The 17,999-nt window shown below is 50.1% G+C and overlaps 1 protein-coding gene across 2 annotated transcripts in view; it reads left to right on the forward strand.

The window, feature by feature from the left end:
- Window positions 1-9,414: 9,414 nt before the first annotated feature.
- The window catches only part of SPIDR (scaffold protein involved in DNA repair), a 331,570-nt gene continuing 322,985 nt past the window's right edge, over window positions 9,415-17,999 (forward strand). The window contains exon 1 of one of the 2 annotated variants that reach the window (XM_060116489.1): window positions 9,415-9,550. In XM_060116489.1, the coding sequence (XP_059972472.1) occupies window positions 9,518-9,550 (33 nt within the window). In that variant the 5' untranslated portion in view covers window positions 9,415-9,517. The remainder of the gene's footprint in view (window positions 9,551-17,999) is intronic. The other variant, XM_060116488.1, reaches the window with a different exon arrangement.

Consider the following 17,999-nt stretch of genomic DNA (forward strand, 5'->3'; position numbering starts at 1 on the left):
CCGTGGTACCCCCCCTGTATTCAGAAGGTATGCATGTTATTAAACTTCTGCTTTTCTCCTGGTAATCTGTCTTTTATTACAGGGGCAGGGGGGACCTCAACCAAGAACCTAGAAAAGTAGAGGGAAAATTGTTTTTCCTCCCATACACCTGCAGTGGAATACTACTCAGCAGAGAGGAATGCACCACCAACCTATGGAAAGACATGGATAAATCTTCAGTATATACTGCTAAGTGAAAGAATCCAGTCTGAGGAGGCTGCACACAGTATGACCCCATTGATGACATTCCGGGAAAGGCAAAGCTACATACATGATAAGCAGATCATGGGGTGGGGGGTTTGAAGTGTTCCACGTGATACTCTAGGGTGGATACCTGTCACTATGCAGTTGTCTAAGCCCACAGATGTGCACAGCCCAAGGGGCCAATCATAATCTATTCAAATTTAGTTATTTAGGATGTAGGAGTGTTGCAGGATGGAATACATAATGTCACAGAATCTAACTGTGTTAGAAATATATGGAAACAACTCATTGTAGGGGATGGGGTAAAAGCTGCTGACCTAAGTTACCTTTGGAAATGAATGGAATCTGTAGACTAAAGGCAAAATGGACCGTATATAAACAGTGGGCTTTATTCTACGAAGTTCTTTCCAGGGTGTAGTAGCTAACAATTCTGAAACCTCTGCACATGTAACCTGGAAAGGAGCAATGCACAGATAAATGGCAGGTCGTGGGAGCCAGGCTCCTTGCTGTGGGAGCGGGAAGTTACAGATAAGCAAGGGGAGAGCCTCTGCCCTTGTAATCCTGGATCTGGGCTTCCCGGGAGGATGCTGACTGGCTGTGACGTTGACAGATCTTCACGCTGGGAAGACCCTGCAGACATAGGAACTTCACGCCCCATCTTTCCACCCATACCTGCTGGAAACACTCAGCCCTCCATAATCAGTCAACTGCAGCGTTTAAGACATTCTCACCCCCAGGCAGATAAAGGAGCATGAGGGTCTTGCTTACCACTAAGCTGTCCCAGAATCCAGGCCCTGGGGGTGGAGCCAGGATGGGGGTTCCTGGGCCTCTGAATCCAGGCCCTGGAGGTGGAGCCAGGTTGGGGGTTCCTGGGCCTCTGACCAGAAGGTGAGAGGAGGGAGGAAGACCGGTCCTGAGGACAGAGGTTCCCTCAAGTCTGTGAGCCCAGGAGCCCCGATGGGGTTCATTCCCAGTGAGGACATGGGCGGGGCCTGCAGTGGTCCTGCGTTTCCCCTGGGCCCTTTGATGAAGCCACGGCAGCACTGGGCCCAGACGTCCCCTGGGGTTTGTCTCAAACTCTGACACAGCGGTTTTACAAAGGAGCAAGAGGATGGAGCCGAGCCCCTGACGGCCACTCCTTTCTGGCTCTGAGTTGCTTCCACCAGGACCGCAGTCACCTGCACGTAGCCTGCTGTGACCTACCTGCCCCCACTGGCCTTTCCTCTCCCTCCCTGGGATGATTCCCATGACATTTCCAGCCTGGACCCCTCCCCCAGGCCAGACGCCTCTGTCCAGCCACTGCACCCCCATCTCACCTTGGGGGCTAACAGGGCCCTCAGAGGACTGGGATCCCGCAGCTCCCCACACCCAGGAGCAGCCCCACCTTCCCAGGTTGCTGAGCCCAGGCACCGGGTGTAACCGAGCAGGACCCTACGGGGCCTTCCCAGGGCAGAGCCCTCCCCCACGTCCTCTGCTGTAGGTCCTCTCTGAAGTACCCGGATAACAGTGTCTGACGCACGCTTCCTCCACCGCCAAGTGGAAGGAATTAACTACTTGATGATCATGAACAGGTAGCCCCGGAGCTTCTGCTGCCTAAGAATTTATAATGTTAACCGCCTGTTACCTCACCATCAGCCAGAGAATTGTGCACCAGCTGATCACATACCCTGCAACCCCCCTCCTTCACCTGGCCTTTGAAATTGCTTTGCTGAAATCCTTCAGGAAGTTCGGGGTTTTAGAGCACAAGCCACCTGGCCTCCTTGTATTGGCACTTGTACAATTAGAGCTGCACTTTCCTTCACCACACCCGGTGTCAGTAGACTGGCTTTACTGCACTCGGGCAAGCGGACCCACGTTTTGTTCGGTAACACTGGGGTCTCCCAGGCTCCCACCCTCCTTGTGCCCCACTGACTGTCATCTGCTCCTCCAGAGTCTTGTTGCAGCAAAAATAGAAATGAAGTTTTCCTTCCCCTGAGAACAAGGAAAACAAAGGGAACAGCGAACAGGCTAGAGAAGAAACATAACCTGGCGTGAAAGAGTTCATCACTCCTTGTTTTACTTTGTCACTCATTTGTAGTAACTAGATTTGTACTTTACAAAGCTAAACTCACTCCCTGACACTATGTAATTTACATTCGGCACCCATCACCCCTGACTCTGTGTGAGTTACATCCCCTGCCTCTCACTCCCTGACCTTATTATGTCCAGCACTTACATTCTATACGCCCCTCATAACAAGTCACCCCCTATAGTTTTTCATTTCAGAAACAAGGTCACCGGCCGATAAACCAGAGGCAAACGGATGCAATTACCAGACTGCTGGACCCCAATTACCGGGCGGCCTGACGCCAGCTATGACTGTTTTGAAACAATGCAAAGGAAAGGAGGAATGCAAGACCTTCACTACTTTGATCCTCATCCCATACCCTGGACTGCGAGAGCCCCACATATAAAATCTTCCCTGATTCTCAAGGAGGGGTGCCCAGTCCTTGAGATGCTAGCCAGCTGTGTCTTCCCTTCTGCCTGGCAGAAAAATAAAGCCATCTCTCTCTTCCTCCAAAATCCCTGTCTCTGTATTTCTGCTCGGCCTCGGTGCACAGGGAAGCCGAGATTTCAACAACAGTCTGTGGCCAGTTCCCACACTAATTCCTCTCTACGCCCACAGCCCTGGCCCAAGCCTGATCTTGTGCCTGGTTCCTCCATCAGGCCTGACAAAGCTCCCTGCCCCACAGTGCGTCTCACATCCCACCCCAACGTGGTCTTTCTGAAGCATAAACGAGACTGTGACCCTCTCCCACCTGTAATCCCCCAAATGTTTCCCCACTTTTGCTAGGGTATCTGCTGGGAGAGACATCTGCCAAGGCCCTGAGGGTCCCCGGCATCCCCACTAGGCTGCTGCCTCCTGGGTTCCCTGACAATGAGCACCTCAGCAGGCCAGGAGACACGGCAGGAAACCCCAGAACTGCTCACCTCCGGAGGGGACTGGCACTGCCACGGCCTGATCAAAGAGAGCAGAGAAGGGCTCCCCTGCTGGGACACAAACTCTGCACGAGTGGCCTCTCCGTGAGCCATTACATCACCTCGTGTGACTTGAGGGAAGGAAGGACCGAGGCACCCTTGGTTCCTAAGGAGGATGGTACAGGCTCAGTCACGTCCCCCCAAATCCACATGCTGAACCCCTAACCCCCAGGACCCAAGGATGTGGCTGTATTTGGAGATGGGATTTTTAAAGAGGTGATCAAGGTAAAAATGAGGTCACTAGGCTGGATCCTAATCCAATAGGATTGATGTCTTACAAGAAGAGATTAGCACACAGATAGGCACAGGGGGAGACCATGTGAGGACCTGGGGAGAAGATGGCTGTCTAAGCACCAGGTAGAGAGGCCTCAGGAGAAATCAGCCTTCAGTCACCTTGATCTCAGCATCCAGGACTGGGAGATAGGTCTGTTATTCAAGCGGCCCAGTCTGTGCTCTTTGTTACGGGGGTCCCGAGCAGACTCACACGCAGGGTAACTCAGGGCTCAGACTGGACAGAGCTCACTCTCCATCTCCCTGTAGGTGAGTTACAGGATCCTCAGGGCCTGAGGAGGGGGTCCCTGAGGGGAGGCATGAGATAGAAGATGCTAGGCATTAACATGACTGCATTCACGTTAAACGTGCCTGAAGTCCATTCACATGAGATGGTCTTGTCCTGTATGTACATCGGCACCTTCAGTCTGAACTGCAGATCTTTGGCTTCACCACCTCCACTGAGGGCATTAGCTTCACCTGCTGTGGACCGTCTCCTATAGGATTTCCAGAACCACAAAGTGTCGAGGCCTCACAGGCCCCAGAGTCTGTGCACTACCGTCCAGGTGACCCTCACAGCAGAGCCGCGCAGCTGCCCATCAGAACCCATTTCCCTTTTTCCTGTTCACGGCTACCCTGCACCTCCCAGCTTTCCCACCCCTTACAGCTGGGACGCAGTGTCTTGTGTTACCAAGGGGAAGGGGTGGAGGTGGTGAGGGCCTTGGCCAGCCTGCATCCTAGGACGGAGGGCATGATGCCCACCTGGTCACCCCACCCTGCTGGTTGGAGCCCTCACCTGGAAGCAGGGAGGAGAAACAAGGGGGACAGAGCCTGGGACCTGACCCCCACCTGCCCTGGACTCTCACAAGAAGGAGACAGAGACGTTTTGAGCTTCAGCCCGGTTTTGGGAGACACTTTGTTCCAGCAACAAACATTTGCCTTAAAAGCCAAGGTGCTTTACAAACCCCTCCCCAGCTGTCACAGAAAGTCAGGCTTAATCTCATCACACTTTTCTCAAACCCCAGCTCACGCTGAGACCACTTCTCGGGTGATGGTGCTTCAGAGCAGCCCCTTTAAAAGATCCCTGGAGTTCAGCTCTCCCAGCCCTGCCTTCAGTTTAAGGAGGAAGTTTCCTTGACAACCTTGACAAACCTGCTCCAGGTTGTTTCCTTGACAACCGAGCTTGGCAATCTCCCAAACTCTCCTCCTTCAGACGTTCCTATTCTAGGCTGGATGAGCCTAAAGTGACAGTGCTGTCATCATGTGCCAGAGTGACTCCTCCAAGCCCGTAGTTATTGGTTACATGATGCTACTGATGATGAAATCCCAGAAGAGCCAGCTTTGCAATATAACCACTTCTGGACTCGGCACTGGGTCCCTTTCCACGGACAGAGTGGAGTGGCTGTTTCCACGGGCCCCGTGGTGGAAGAGCTCACCTAATGCAGCCAGGACTTCATCCTTTCCAGGTGATTCCAGGGTCCTCACTCTGCCCAGACCCACCCACATGGCTGCTGTCTGAGCCAGTCTATACAGGACCTTGGTAATCTCCTAAAATGAGGGTTATTTTTTTTTTTATTTTATTTTTTTTTTTGCGGTATGCGGGCCTCTCACTGTTGTGGCCTCCCCCGTTGCGGAGCACAGGCTCCGGATGCGCAGGCTCCGGACGCGCAGGCTCAGCGGCCATGGCTCACGGGCCCAGCCGCTCCGCGGCATATGGGATCCTCCCAGACCGGGGCACGAACCCGTATCCCCTGCATCGGCAGGCGGACTCTCAACCACTTGCGCCACCAGGGAGGCCCATAAAATGAGGGTTATTTTATACACAGGTAATGGGTTGAATGCTGGCCCCAAAAGATGTGTCCCCCAGAACACATGAACAGGACCATATCTGGGAAAAGCGTCTTTGTATATGTAGTTAAGGATCTTGAGGTGAGGTCATCTTGGGTTACGGTGGCCCTCAGTCCAATTGAGAGAGTCCCTATGAGAGACAACAGAGGAGAGACACAGACAGAGAGGAGAAGCCACGTGAACACAGAGGTAGAGACGGGGGGATGCAGCCGCAATCCTGGGGACGCCTGGAGCCCCCAGAAGCTGGCAAAGGCAGGAAGAACCCTATCCTAGAGCCTTTGGAGAGACTTCTGTCCTGCAACACCTTGATCTCAGATGTCTGGTCTCCAGGACTGGGGGAGGATGAATTCCTGTTGTTTTAAACCACCCAGCTTGTGGTCATTTGTTACAGAAGCCACAGAACGGTCACACAGACCCTACTCTGTAGGATCCCGGAAGTGCGGGTCTCATTAAAGGTCGACAGAGGCTGGATTGCAGAACCCTTAGAGTCAGCATTGCGCCCCAGAAATAGTAAAGCTGGACACCAGAATGTTGAGGGGTCAGTTGGAAGCCCATCCCTAAGGGTGCTGGCTGCACACGGCCTCCCCAGGTTTTTACGTCTGTACATGTTGGGGATAAGTATTTCCATCCTGATTCAGGACCTCTGATGTCACCGTTCACGTTGTTAATTAAGAACCCCATAGTTACACAGATGAAAACCCTATCAGGGCACTTGCTCCAGTGGTAAACAATTCTGAAGTTGGTCAGAGGTGGGGAATCGTCTCCCATGCAGCCAGCAGCCCCCCTGCAAGGAGCGGCCTCATTGCAAAGCTGGGGGACAGTGCTGAGGCGTCTGTGAGTAAACGTGAGCTGAGCCCCAGGCCAGCTGCTGCTGAACTGTTCCCACCCTTCCCAGGTAAAACACCTGAATGTGTGCAAGGACTTGAAAGCCTAGAGGAAGGGCCGTGGAGCCACACCACCGACAGCATGCAGGGCGACTTGGTGCCTGCAGGCCAGCCAGGGTGGTCCTGGCCCCAGATGCTCTTCTGGAAGCTTTCCATTTCCCTACCTGAGTTATCCCTCCTGTCCCGGCCCCCACTGCTTTTTTCCTTCCTCACCTCTGCCCGGGGAGAAATTCCAGCGGCAGGTATGGGTGACACATCCTCTTCTTTAGCAGGTGGCAGCCCGGCAACTCCTGCAGAAAGTTCAGCAGAGCCCCACTCACACCAGGCCACCCACAAAGCCACGGCCCCTCACTCCCTCCCACCAGCCCAGCCCCGACACTGCTGACGGAGCAGAGAATATGGCGTCAGGCACAGCTGCAGGTACTCTTGCTGCCTGGAGCGGTGTTTATATTGACCTCAACACAGGCACACCTGGGGAGGGCTGGCCAGCCGGGTCAGGCTGCCCAGGTCAGCCAATCATCGCCCCTCAGGGGCTCAGAGTTGTAGAAAATGGGCCTTGCTGCACCGGCCAGGTCCAAGGAACAGGTGTGGGGTCCTGAGGGTCAGGATAGACAAGGGGCTGCAACTCCAGCTTGTTTTCTAATCATTTATTCTGGTCCATGAGTGGGAGACAACTTCAAGAAGACCCTCTCATTAGGAGAGTCGTCAGGGAGAGAAGGGGGGGTGGGTGGAGCCAGGGGCCTGGTGCCCCGGCTGCAGTGGAAGCCTCTGGAAGACCAGGCAGAGGGAGGCCACACAGAGTGATGCCCAGGGTCACAGACCTGTCGGAGCTGCTGTTTGTTAGTTCAGGTCCTGCTCTGAGGTGCTCTGTGTCAGCTCCACCAACAGGTGGGCTGGGGGTGCTCTGCAATGAGGGCTACATGCACGGTTCCTGTGTGCCCAGCCCTGCCGGGTGCCTGCCCAGGTGAGCTCCGTACCCTGGGAGGGGCCTGACCACGAGAGCCCTGTGGGCTGCTGGGTGCCTGCCCAGGTGAGCTCCGTACGCTGGGAGGGGCCTGACCACGGGAGCCCTGTGGGCTGCTGCGTGCCTGCCCAGGTGAGCTCCATACCTTGGGAGGGGCCTGACCACGGGAGCCCCGTGGGCTGCTGGGTACCTGCCCAGGTGAGCTCCGTATCCTGGGAGGGGCCTGACCACGGGAGCCCCGTGGGCTGCTGGGTGCCTGCCCAGGTGAGCTCCGTATCTTGGGAGGGACCTGACCACGAGAGCCCCGTGGGCTGCTGGATGCCTGCCCAGGTGAGCTCCGTATCCTGGGAGAGTCCTGACCACGAGAGCCCCGTGTTCTGGGAGGGCGACGTGTGTACGAGCATCCTCTCTGTACAGCCGGCACAGAGTTGCTTGGCGACTTCCCTGTGGGCAGCGCTGGGATGAGATGAGAACCAGGCCATGCTGCACGTTCCCTGAACCCCTGCCCATCCAGGGTAATGAGGTCAGTAGGCAGGTGCTGGCCATTGTGCTGCGTGAGGGAGGCCCCAAGGGTACCTCTTGTTTCTTCCACCGGACACCACAGACGACCCCCCCCCCCGCCCCGCCCCAGGACAGAGCAGCCAGCCTGCCTGGGGCAGGTGGGAGCTCCTGGTGACTCTGCAGGGGAAATGAGAGGGACGGACCAGGCAGGAGGGGATGGGAGCCCAGGCAGAGCCATGGGGCTCGGGGCCAAGGGTGCCTTTCTGGGTCTGAGCTGGGAGTGGATGTGCAGGTGGTGTGTGTGATCCAGGAAAGCTGCCCTCGGTGACGTGAGGCTGAACCTGCTTCAGAGTGACAAGCCTTCTGGATGATCCCAAAACAGGATAGTGAGACGGATCCTGTTAGAAGAAGGTAAGCGAATCCCCCCAAGAGGAGGCTCTGCGAGCTGGTCCCGGGAGGCGGGTGAAGGGAACAGGTGTGGAAGCTGCGGGGAGTGGGCAGTCCCCCTGGGCGGGCGGCGGGTGCAGACCCCACTCCGTGGCCTCACGTCTGTGCTTCTGGCTGGATTACCTGGTTTCTCGGAGCTTCAGCTTTCCAGTCTGCTCGTGGGGTGATGGTAGCATGGATTGACTAGTAATTTGCTCAGAACAGCGTAGAAGGGGGTCTAGTGGGGGTCTAGTGGAAATTCCACAGAACACCGTCAGTATGGGGATCCAGGCCCTGTTTCCCGCAGGTCTGTCTGCAGGATCAGTCCGAGCAGACTTGCAGCAGAGCCTGGGGACGGGCTCCGTTTTGTGGGTCCCCCGGTTTCCTGAATCTCGGAAGGAGCAGCTCCAGCGGGCAGTGGAAGGTTCATCCCACACCTGGAAGCATCCAGGCCTCAAGGTCCAGAAGCCCCCGAGCCCTGTGTCTGGGCTCCCAGGAGGCAGAGGGGACAGGCCAGCCTCCTCCTCGGCCCTCTTCCTGCCCAGAACATCCGAGGTCCAGGCCGTCATTAGGGAGAAGCAGCGATTCTGGCGTCTCTGAACTTGAAAACTGCTCTGGATACTAACCCCCTGCTCTCAAGTAGATGGGGAAATAACACCTGTCTCCGGTTATCCACGGCTGCAACCATTCCCTAAGCACCGCTTGCTGAATTCATAGCCCACTTTGGGTTACCGTTTATTTTTTTTATTTTATTTTATTTTTTTTTAACTTTTTTTTTCTATTTTTTTTTATTAGTTTCTGCTTTATAACAAAGTGAATCAGTCATACATATACATCTGTTCCCACATCCCCTCCCTCATGCATCTCCCTCCCTCCCTCCCGTTTATTTTTATTAAGGCCGGTCCTTGCCTGACAAAGCACACCACGTACGAGCTTTATTTGAAAAACCCCGCGCGGGTTTTTCAGCAGCTCCCTGACCAGGAGCGACGGTGGCGCTGCGGCCAGTCCAGCGCGTGCTCTGCCGGACCCGGGCCCAGTTACAGGCAGGCCGAGCAGCGCAAGACAACCCGGACCTACAGCTGGTGCGGGCGCCCGGTTCCCAGCGGCCGCACTCTAGGTCAGTGCCAGGAAGCGTGGGTAGCAGGGAACCCACGCCCCCGAGCGAGCGTCCGCCAATCGCAGAGTGCAGTGCAGCACGGCGCGCTGGGAGGGCGGTGCGTCCGGAGAAGCCCTGCCCCCAGCCCAAGCGTCCGCCAATCGCAGAGCGTGGTGTGTCGCGGCGCGCCGAGTTGGTTCGGCGCCGCGCGGCCTTCCGGCGGCCTGAGGGGGAAGGCACGCTCTGGAGGAGGCGGCGCGCACGAAGATGCCCCGCGGAGGCCAGTCTCATGGCTCAAAGGTAGGCTGTGGGCCTCTGGGCGCCGTCTCCTCGGTCCCCCCACGTCGGCTTCGCCTGCGGGGCGCCGGGCGCGTGTGGCTGGCCCCGGGCTGGTGGGCGGCCGGGGCGTCTGTGGCGTGGACGCAGCCCGCGTTGGAGGCGGGGCGGGAGGGGCCGCCTCCCTGGAGGGCGAGGGTCGCGGCTGCGGGGCGACCGGAGCGGGCGAGCCCGGCCGTGCGGCCCGAGTCTAGCTGGTACTCGCGGGTCTCTGCTGGGCCGCAGCGCGACGGCGGTGTCCTGGGGTCCGGGAGGGCCTGCGTAGCCGCCGCGTCTGCGCCGCGCTGCCTCCCCTGCCCCTTCCGACGCCAGAGCGGGAGTGTCTCGGCCGAGTCGGGCGCGGGGTCCGCCTGGTGACCGCGCTGAGAGCGGCGCAGCTGCGTTCTGAGTGCATTGCGTTTGTCCTGCGTGTGCCCTTTACCTTTTGAAAGCGATTTCTGAGCTCCTTGCTTACTGACATGCTTGTCTTGTCGTACTGAAAACTGAATGAAAGCAGACACTGACTCCTTTCTTGACTCCTCTTTTCTTACCAAAAAAGTTCCTGAAAAAATAGTCCGCGCACGCTGGTTCAGCCGCCGTCTCACTGCTGTGTCTCCTTGTTCCTGGAATACCATTGGTTGTCACACACGCTGTCAGTTTTGTGACTACCCATTTACGAAGTCCAGGAAGCCCATGACAAACATACCTAACCCTGATTTCAAAACTACTAAAATGTGAAGAAAGAAAAAACCAAGGAATCAAGGAAGTATGTTAAATTGTTGAAGCCCATGTAACTTGTGAACTTGGTCACTGTAGCATTTGACACATTTGCCACTTGATTCTTTTCCTGTATTGCAACTGCTCATTTATTTCTCCTTGCTGCCTTCCTGCCAGGTTCTGACTTCTGACTTTTCGCCTTTTTCCTCACTTTCCAAGTTTGTTCTGGGCAGTCTCACACATTGATGTTAGCTGTCCCTCTGTATGGACGATTTTCAGATGTGTATTTGACCTTTCCCTTGAGCGCGGTTTAAACGCAGTGCACCATGAAGTTGTCATTCTCTCGCCCTTAGTCCCCTGGGCGCCAGCACTTCCTCCTGTGTTGTGCTGGTCTCAGCCTGTTGACGCTGATGCTCTCTAATTGGGATTGCAGGGTCCACTTCAGCAGAAACCGTCAGGAGACTTGGAGGAGCAAGGTTCATTCCTCACAGGCCCTGGAGGGTGCATGGTACACCCAAGGACCGCACGGTGAGGTTGGGGGGGGTGAGACACAGGGAGAGAGGGACGGCACCCCTGGGGTCTGCCTTTATTAGGGTCTGAGGGTTAGGTGTCTAGAGTTTCGGGGATTCATTCTTCGTTGGCTAATTTAAAGCAATAGCAGGGAGGGAGAAGCACGGTCACTCAAATGGTCAGTTATTTAGGTTACCAGGGCTTGTTGGAAGAGGAACCTTCATGGGTGGAGGCAGCCTAGTTCCTTACCTGGTTGTTTTGCAAGTAGCTATGCCATACAGCTGGAGATACTTTTATTCAAGATGGATTTCTTCTAAAGTGGATGCCACCTGGCAATCAGATACTTAATGTCAGGCACTTGCACTACATCCTCACTTAGAAATCTTCATGTTTTTGACTTGATACTCACTTTTCCCCTCATCATTCTATCAGTTCTCAAGACCTTGTCATAGCACCTGTCATAATCCCTTGAACATATTAGATACCTAATAGATATGTGATGAATGAATGAAAGGAGAACTAGTATAGAAGGTTTGCAAATATTGTAGGTATGAAGAAACATGGGGAAATACCCTGGTCAGAAGACTTGGGTACCAGTCTCAGCTCTGCAACTAACTAATTTTATAATTCTGGGCAAGCCATGTAGATCTTTCTGGACTCTTAAAATGGAAGTTGATATCTGCCTGAACTAACATGGTAGAATTGGGAATAGTATTGGGAAAGGACTGAGTTGATAAATAAGAAAAGGAAGATGAGACTTAAGTACCTGAAATTGAAAGATGAAGAGGGAAGAGTCAGTGGTGACTCAAAACTTGAACCTGTGAAAAATGGGAAGCTTGGGGAGAGTTCATTGCTTCCTACCGGATGTTAGGATATACAGATACGGGAACCTTAAGGCCCAGGGAGAGATTAGGCTCCAAGTTGCTCCGCGGCTGGGTGTATTTTATTTCTTTCTTCCCTCCTGCCTTTGCCCCCTCACTGTCCTTTCAAGTGCTACGATTCTTATTCCCTCTAAGCTTTGTCTTCTCCCTTTGCTAAATAGCCAAGAACGACCACAGATACTCCCTTTACCTGTCAGTCGCTTACCTTCCGAGATTTCCTGACCCTCCCCTCGCTCTCACAGTTCCTTCTGCCTCCGCAGACTGAAGTATAGCTCTCCCCCTTCTCTTTCTCACTGGAAGGAAAACTGTATCTTGGTCAGGTCATAAAAGAGAAGTAAAGGAACACCATGTCTTTCTGATGACACCCTCCTTCTCTACTCCTTCGGGTCCTCATCAGAAAACCTTAGTTTATTTCTGGTGCTTCTTTCATAATGGCAAGGACATAGTAATTTTTAATTAAATGCAGTGTACGTGTCATTTCAAAGAAGTTGTTGCTCTTTCAAGAAAGGGAAACATCGCTTCTTTGAAGCAGGAGGGGGAGGAGCCGAGGAGAGAATGAGGACCTGGCTTCTGTCACAGAAGGGGCGAGTATTAGGTAATAGGAGTATTCTTCCTCGGAGACTATGGGAAAGAAGGAGAGCTCAGCAGATGGGAGGTCTGCTGAGCTTTATAGTGGCTTATTTTAACCTTAGGGAAGATGTGACGACCTGCGCCACGATGGTGAGAAGGAAAGGTAAAGGCAGGCATGGGTGTGGAACTTGTGTATGTAAGTGTGTGTGTGAGTAGAGGGTTAGGGAATGGTAAGAGTGTTTACCAGCATTGACCAAGGACAGGTAATAAGAAAATATGGGGAGGGCCACTCTCATTTGTGGGTCTTTTCATCCTAGCCTTGTGGGTTGGTGATTGGTAAAGTGAGTTGGTAGAAGGGTAGGAGTCTTAATGCTTGAAAGGAAACACTGACGTAGTTGGCCGTAAGAGTGCAGAATGGCAGGTGAGACATCATGATTAGGAGGAGGCTAGTGGCTGATACCATGACTGGGCTTGAGACTTCGAAGTTCCAGTGATATTCCCAGGTTCTCAACCCGGTCGGAAAGCTCAGCTGCTGTTATGTGCCTTTGTGTGGAAGGTGCACATGACAGTTATTGCTAGACACTTTTGTTAAAGTGAGATAATGCAGAATCAGTGGCTGGAATCTTTATTTCTGGAATTAGACATGCATGGGAGAAAATCCTGACATGTTGCTTACTAGATCTCTGACCAGCACAATATACACAGCATTTCTAAGTTGTAGCTTCTTTGTCTATCAAATGGGGGTAATACCAGTCTTGCAAGGTTGGTATGAGGGTTAAATGATGAGAACTGCATGAAATGATGTACTGAGCGTATAAGCACTCAATTAACGTTAGTGATAATGAAAGCAGTTAATAATAAAACACCATGATAATGAAAGAAATTTCTAGATGAGGACAGAGCTACTGTTCATCCTCTACTGTTTTGCCTTTAGATTTCTCCAGAATTGCTTCACTCAGTTTGTTGAACAAGGAATAGGAAGAGGGCTTAGTTTTAAAGTTGTTCAGGGGTGGAGGGAGATTCTCTCCTAGTTATCGTGGTAGGAGTACCTTATGGTTCCGGTTTTAGCCCTTGGTAATCCCACTGGATGATTTACCAGTGGCTCTGCTTCTCAGAATTGGACTCCTTAGTACTGATAGCTTAGTCTAGAGGTTGTCGTATCCTTAAAATGGAAGGAAAGGAGAACTAACATTTATTGAAGACTCTTCATAGGTCAGGTACTTCACATATGTATTTCCTGTAAGGGGAAAATATTTTCTTTGAAATCAAAATAATACATGCTTATAGATGAAAGCAGTCGTATGAAAAGATTCTCACGAAAACCAGCAGTTGTTGCCCGGCTCCTTCCTGCACTGAGTCACGTCCCTGAAGGCAATCCCTGCTTAAAATTGAGGTAATCGTAGAATCACAGAACAGTTGTAAGGAATTATAGACATCTCATGTATTCTTCATCCAGTTGGCCACAATGGTAACATTCTGCAAAACTGTAGTACAATATCACCACCAATGTATTGACATTAATACAACTGTCTTGTTCACATCTCCCCAGATGTGCGTCTGTGTATACGTGTGTGTGTGTTTAGTTCTATACAATTTTATCACATGTATAGGTTCATGTATCTACTACCACAGTCAAGATACTGAACAGTTTCATCAGCATAGGATCCTTTTTATAATCACACTGACTCCCATTAACTCCCACCCCTAAACCCTGGCAATCATTAGTCTATTCATTATTTAAAAGTTTTTGTCATTCAAAAATGTTATTGGGATAGAATCATACAGTTTATAACCTTTTGACATTGTTTTCCTTATTTTTTTCCCACTCAGCATAAAACTCTTGTCCAAGTTGTGTATATCAGTAGTTTCTTCATTTTTATTGCGGAGTCGTGGTCCATGGAATGGATGTACCACAGTTTCACTTAGCATTTTACCTGTTGAAGTACATCTGGGCTGTTTCCAGTTTCTGGCTATTGGAATAAAGCTGCTGTGAACACTTGTGTACAGGTGTTTTGGGGAACATAGGTTTTTATTTCTCTAAGATAAATGCCCAAGAGTGTAATTGCTGGGTCATATCGTAATTTGATGTTTAGTTTTATAAGAAACTAACAAACTTTTCTAGAGTGGCTGTACAATATTACACTGGCAATGTATGAGTGATTCAATTTCACAGATAATAAATTCATGCTTTTAAAGTACAGAATTCAGTGGTTTTAGTATATTCACAAAGTTGTACAAATATTTCTTATTATAGAATATTCTCATCACACTGAAGAGGAACTCCATGGCTGTTAGTAGTCATTCCACATTCTCTCCTTCCCCATCCCCCTGGCAACCACTCAGCTACTTTCCATCTGTATAGATTTGCCTATTCTGGACATTTCATGTAAATGGAATAACATGGTCTTTTGAGACTGGCTTTTTCACTTAGCCTAACGTTTTCAGGGTTCATCCGTTGTTGTAGATGTATCAGTACTTCATTCCCCTTTATGGTTGAATAATTTTTCATCGTATGGTATACATTAAAAAAATTCCATTCAGCAGTTGATGGATATTTGGATTATTTACACTTTTTGGTTGTTAGGAATGATGCTGCTATGATCATTTGTGTACCAATTTTTGTGAGGATGAAAGTTTTCATTTACCTTGGATGTAAGCCTACCAGTGGAATTGATGAGTCATATGGTAATTGTATGCTTAAATTTTGAGCAACTGCCAAACTGTTTTCCAAGTGGTTACATTTTTTAGTCTCACCAGCAAGGAATGAGGATTCTAATTTCTCCGCATGCTTGTCAATACTTGTTATTGCGTTCTTTTGACATTAGCCATCTTAATGGGTAGAAAGTGGTATTTTATTGTTTTGGTTTTGATTTGCGTTTCCCTAATGACTAATTATGTTGAGTATCTTTTCATGTGTTTGTTGGTCATTTGTGTATCTTCTTTGAAGAAATGTGTATTCAAATTACTTGCCCATGTTTTTTTTTTTTTTAATTTGGCTGTGTTGGATCTTCGTTGCTGCGTGTGGGCTTTCTCTAGTTGTGGCGAGCGGGGGCTACTCTTCGTTGCGGTGTGCGGGCTTCTCATTGCGGCGGCTTCTCTTGCTGGGGAGCACAGGCTCTAGGTGCATGGGCTCTAGAGCGCAGGGTCAGTAGTTGTGGCGCACGGGCTTAGTTGCTCCGCGGCATGTGGGATCTCCCGGCCAGGGCTCGAACCCGTGTCCCCTGCATTGGCAGGCGGATTCTTAACCACTGCGCCACCAAGGAAGCCCTTGCCCGTGTTTTAGTTGGATTTGTCTTTTTACTGTTGAATTGTAAGGGTTCTTTATAAATTCTGTATACAGTTTCCTTACCAGATATGTGGTTTGCAAATATTTTCTCCCATTCTGTGGGCTTGCTTTTCATTTTCTTGATGAGGTCATTTGAAGCACAAATGTTTAAAATTTTTGATGAAGTCCAGTCTTTTTACTTTTTGTTGCTTATGCTTTTGGTGTCATATCTAAGAAATCACTTAGGTCATAAGTCATAAGGGTTTATTCGTATGTTTTCTTCTAAGAGTTTCTAGTTTTAGCTCTTACATTTAGGTCTGTGGTTCATTTGGAGTTAATTTTTGTATGTGGTGTAAGGAAAGGGTCTACCTTCATTCTTTTTTTTTTTTTTTTTTTGGCGGTATGCGGGCCTCTCACTGTTGTGGCCTCTCCCGTTGCGGAGCACAGGCTCCGGACGCGCAGGCTCAGTGGCCATGGCTCACGGGCCCAGCTGCTCCGTGGCATGTGGGATCCCCCCGGACCGGGGCACGAACCCATGTCCTCTGCATCAGCAGGAGGACTCGCAACCACTGTGCCACCAGGGAAGCCCAAGTTGTAGATTTTTATTTCTGTTCTTTTAAGGAGCAAAACCTCTAGAGCATCAGAAAATTCCTGTTAAGCAAAGAAAGGCAGCAGAATACAATGTTGTCTATCTTAAGGATACAACTAAAGCATATATAATCAGAAGATGCAAATAGGGCAGCAGTATATTAAAACAGTTGTGTCAGGTTGCCGGCTTGGTGCCTGGTACATAATTTTGTACTCAGTTTTTGGAATGGACAAATAGTGGAATAGGGTGATGCTTTTAAAAAAATTTATTGTAATGTTAAGACAAATAAAAATGGAGTACTTTTGTAAAGATTGAAACACACATGAACAGTTTCTTAAAAAGTTATGTGTAAGAAAGCTTGTCCAGTTGGTGTAGCTCTAGATTATCTCCTCTTAAAAGCTATGACCGAGAAAAACAGTACATATCATCTACCCAACAACTAATTCATTTATAGAAAGAAGAGAAACATACTTAGTGCCTGAGTTCTGGCCACAATTTTACTAAGATCTCAAAAATATTTATCTTTGAACATTCTGTATAAGTTCCTCCTTATTTTGAACCAGTTTTGTTGAATTCTGCATTCAGTTCTTGTCACTTAGGCATTAAAATAATATAGGTAACAAATGTACACTTATGAGTGTGGAGAAATCCATTAATCAAAGGGAAAACAGTTTTGAGGAGAGGTTAATGAAGAAATCACATTGCAGTAGTTGAAGAATAAAATCTTTGTGTTGACAAATCTCTGTATAAGTATGCTGGGGGAGAGAAGGAGCAAGGGATAGCATGATGGGGTGAGAGAGAGTTTTAAAAAAAGTTAATGAGAAACTTGTGCATGGTTGAATGATGGCCTAAGGGGTGGAACAGATTAAGATAGGAAACTTTGGAATCCTGAATGCAGTGTCTCGTGACTGGCATCCTGTTCTTCATGTTGAGAATTTTCTTCTTATAGCCTCAAGCCACTGGGATGTAAGCTTTCTGTTTCTTAGCCTTTTTAAAAATTCAGTAGAGCCTATAGCATTTTTACTTTTTTACCCAACATTGTGTATTTTACTGCAGCAGAATATTCCAAGCATGTGCAGAGAAGCTTGTTCTGTGTTTAGTTTACCTGTATGGTAAAGCCATACAGGTTGGATTTTTTTTTGGCTGCACTGGGTCTTCGTTGCTGTGCGTGGGCTTTCTCTAGTTGCGGTTAGCGGGGGCTTCTCTTGTTGCATAGCATGGGTTCTAGGCGCTCAGGCTTCAGTAGTTGTGGCGCCCGGGCTCAGTAGTTGTGGCTCGTGGGCTCTAGACCGCAGGCTTAGTAGTTGTGGTGCCCGGGCTTAGTTGCTCCGTGGCATGTGGGATCTTCCCAGACCAGGGCTTGAAGCTGTGTCCCCTGCATTGGCAGGCGGATTCTTAACCACTGCACCACCAGGGAAGTCCCTAGAGGTTGGATTTTAATCCAGTGTTCTTGGTGGTGGTTCTCAAACTTTAATAGTGCCTAACTCACCAGGGTGGTTGGTGGGCCTCTCATCACTCAAGATTCTAATTTGAGGTTTGAGTATCTACTATCTCTAAAGGCATACGTGGTGATTCTGATGTGCATTGCCCTTGATTGCATTTTAAAAATTGTGGTCAAATAGAATGAAATTAACTATTTTAACAATTTTTAAGTCTGTGGTCTGTGACATTAAGTACCTTCATGTTGTTCCGAAACTATCACCACCATCCATCTCCAGAACTTTTCATCATCCCAAACTGAAACCCTATACCCATTAAACAACAATTCCTCATTTTCCCCTCCCCGCAACCCCTGGCAACCACCATTTTACTTTATGTCTCTGAGTTTGATGACTTGAGGGACCTAATATAAGTGGAATCATAATTTTTGTCCTTTTGTATCTGGCTTATTTCATTTAGCTT

This window comes from Mesoplodon densirostris, chromosome 13, assembly GCF_025265405.1.
Source record: "Mesoplodon densirostris isolate mMesDen1 chromosome 13, mMesDen1 primary haplotype, whole genome shotgun sequence".
In the NCBI taxonomy this organism is placed as follows: Eukaryota; Metazoa; Chordata; class Mammalia; order Artiodactyla; family Ziphiidae; genus Mesoplodon; species Mesoplodon densirostris.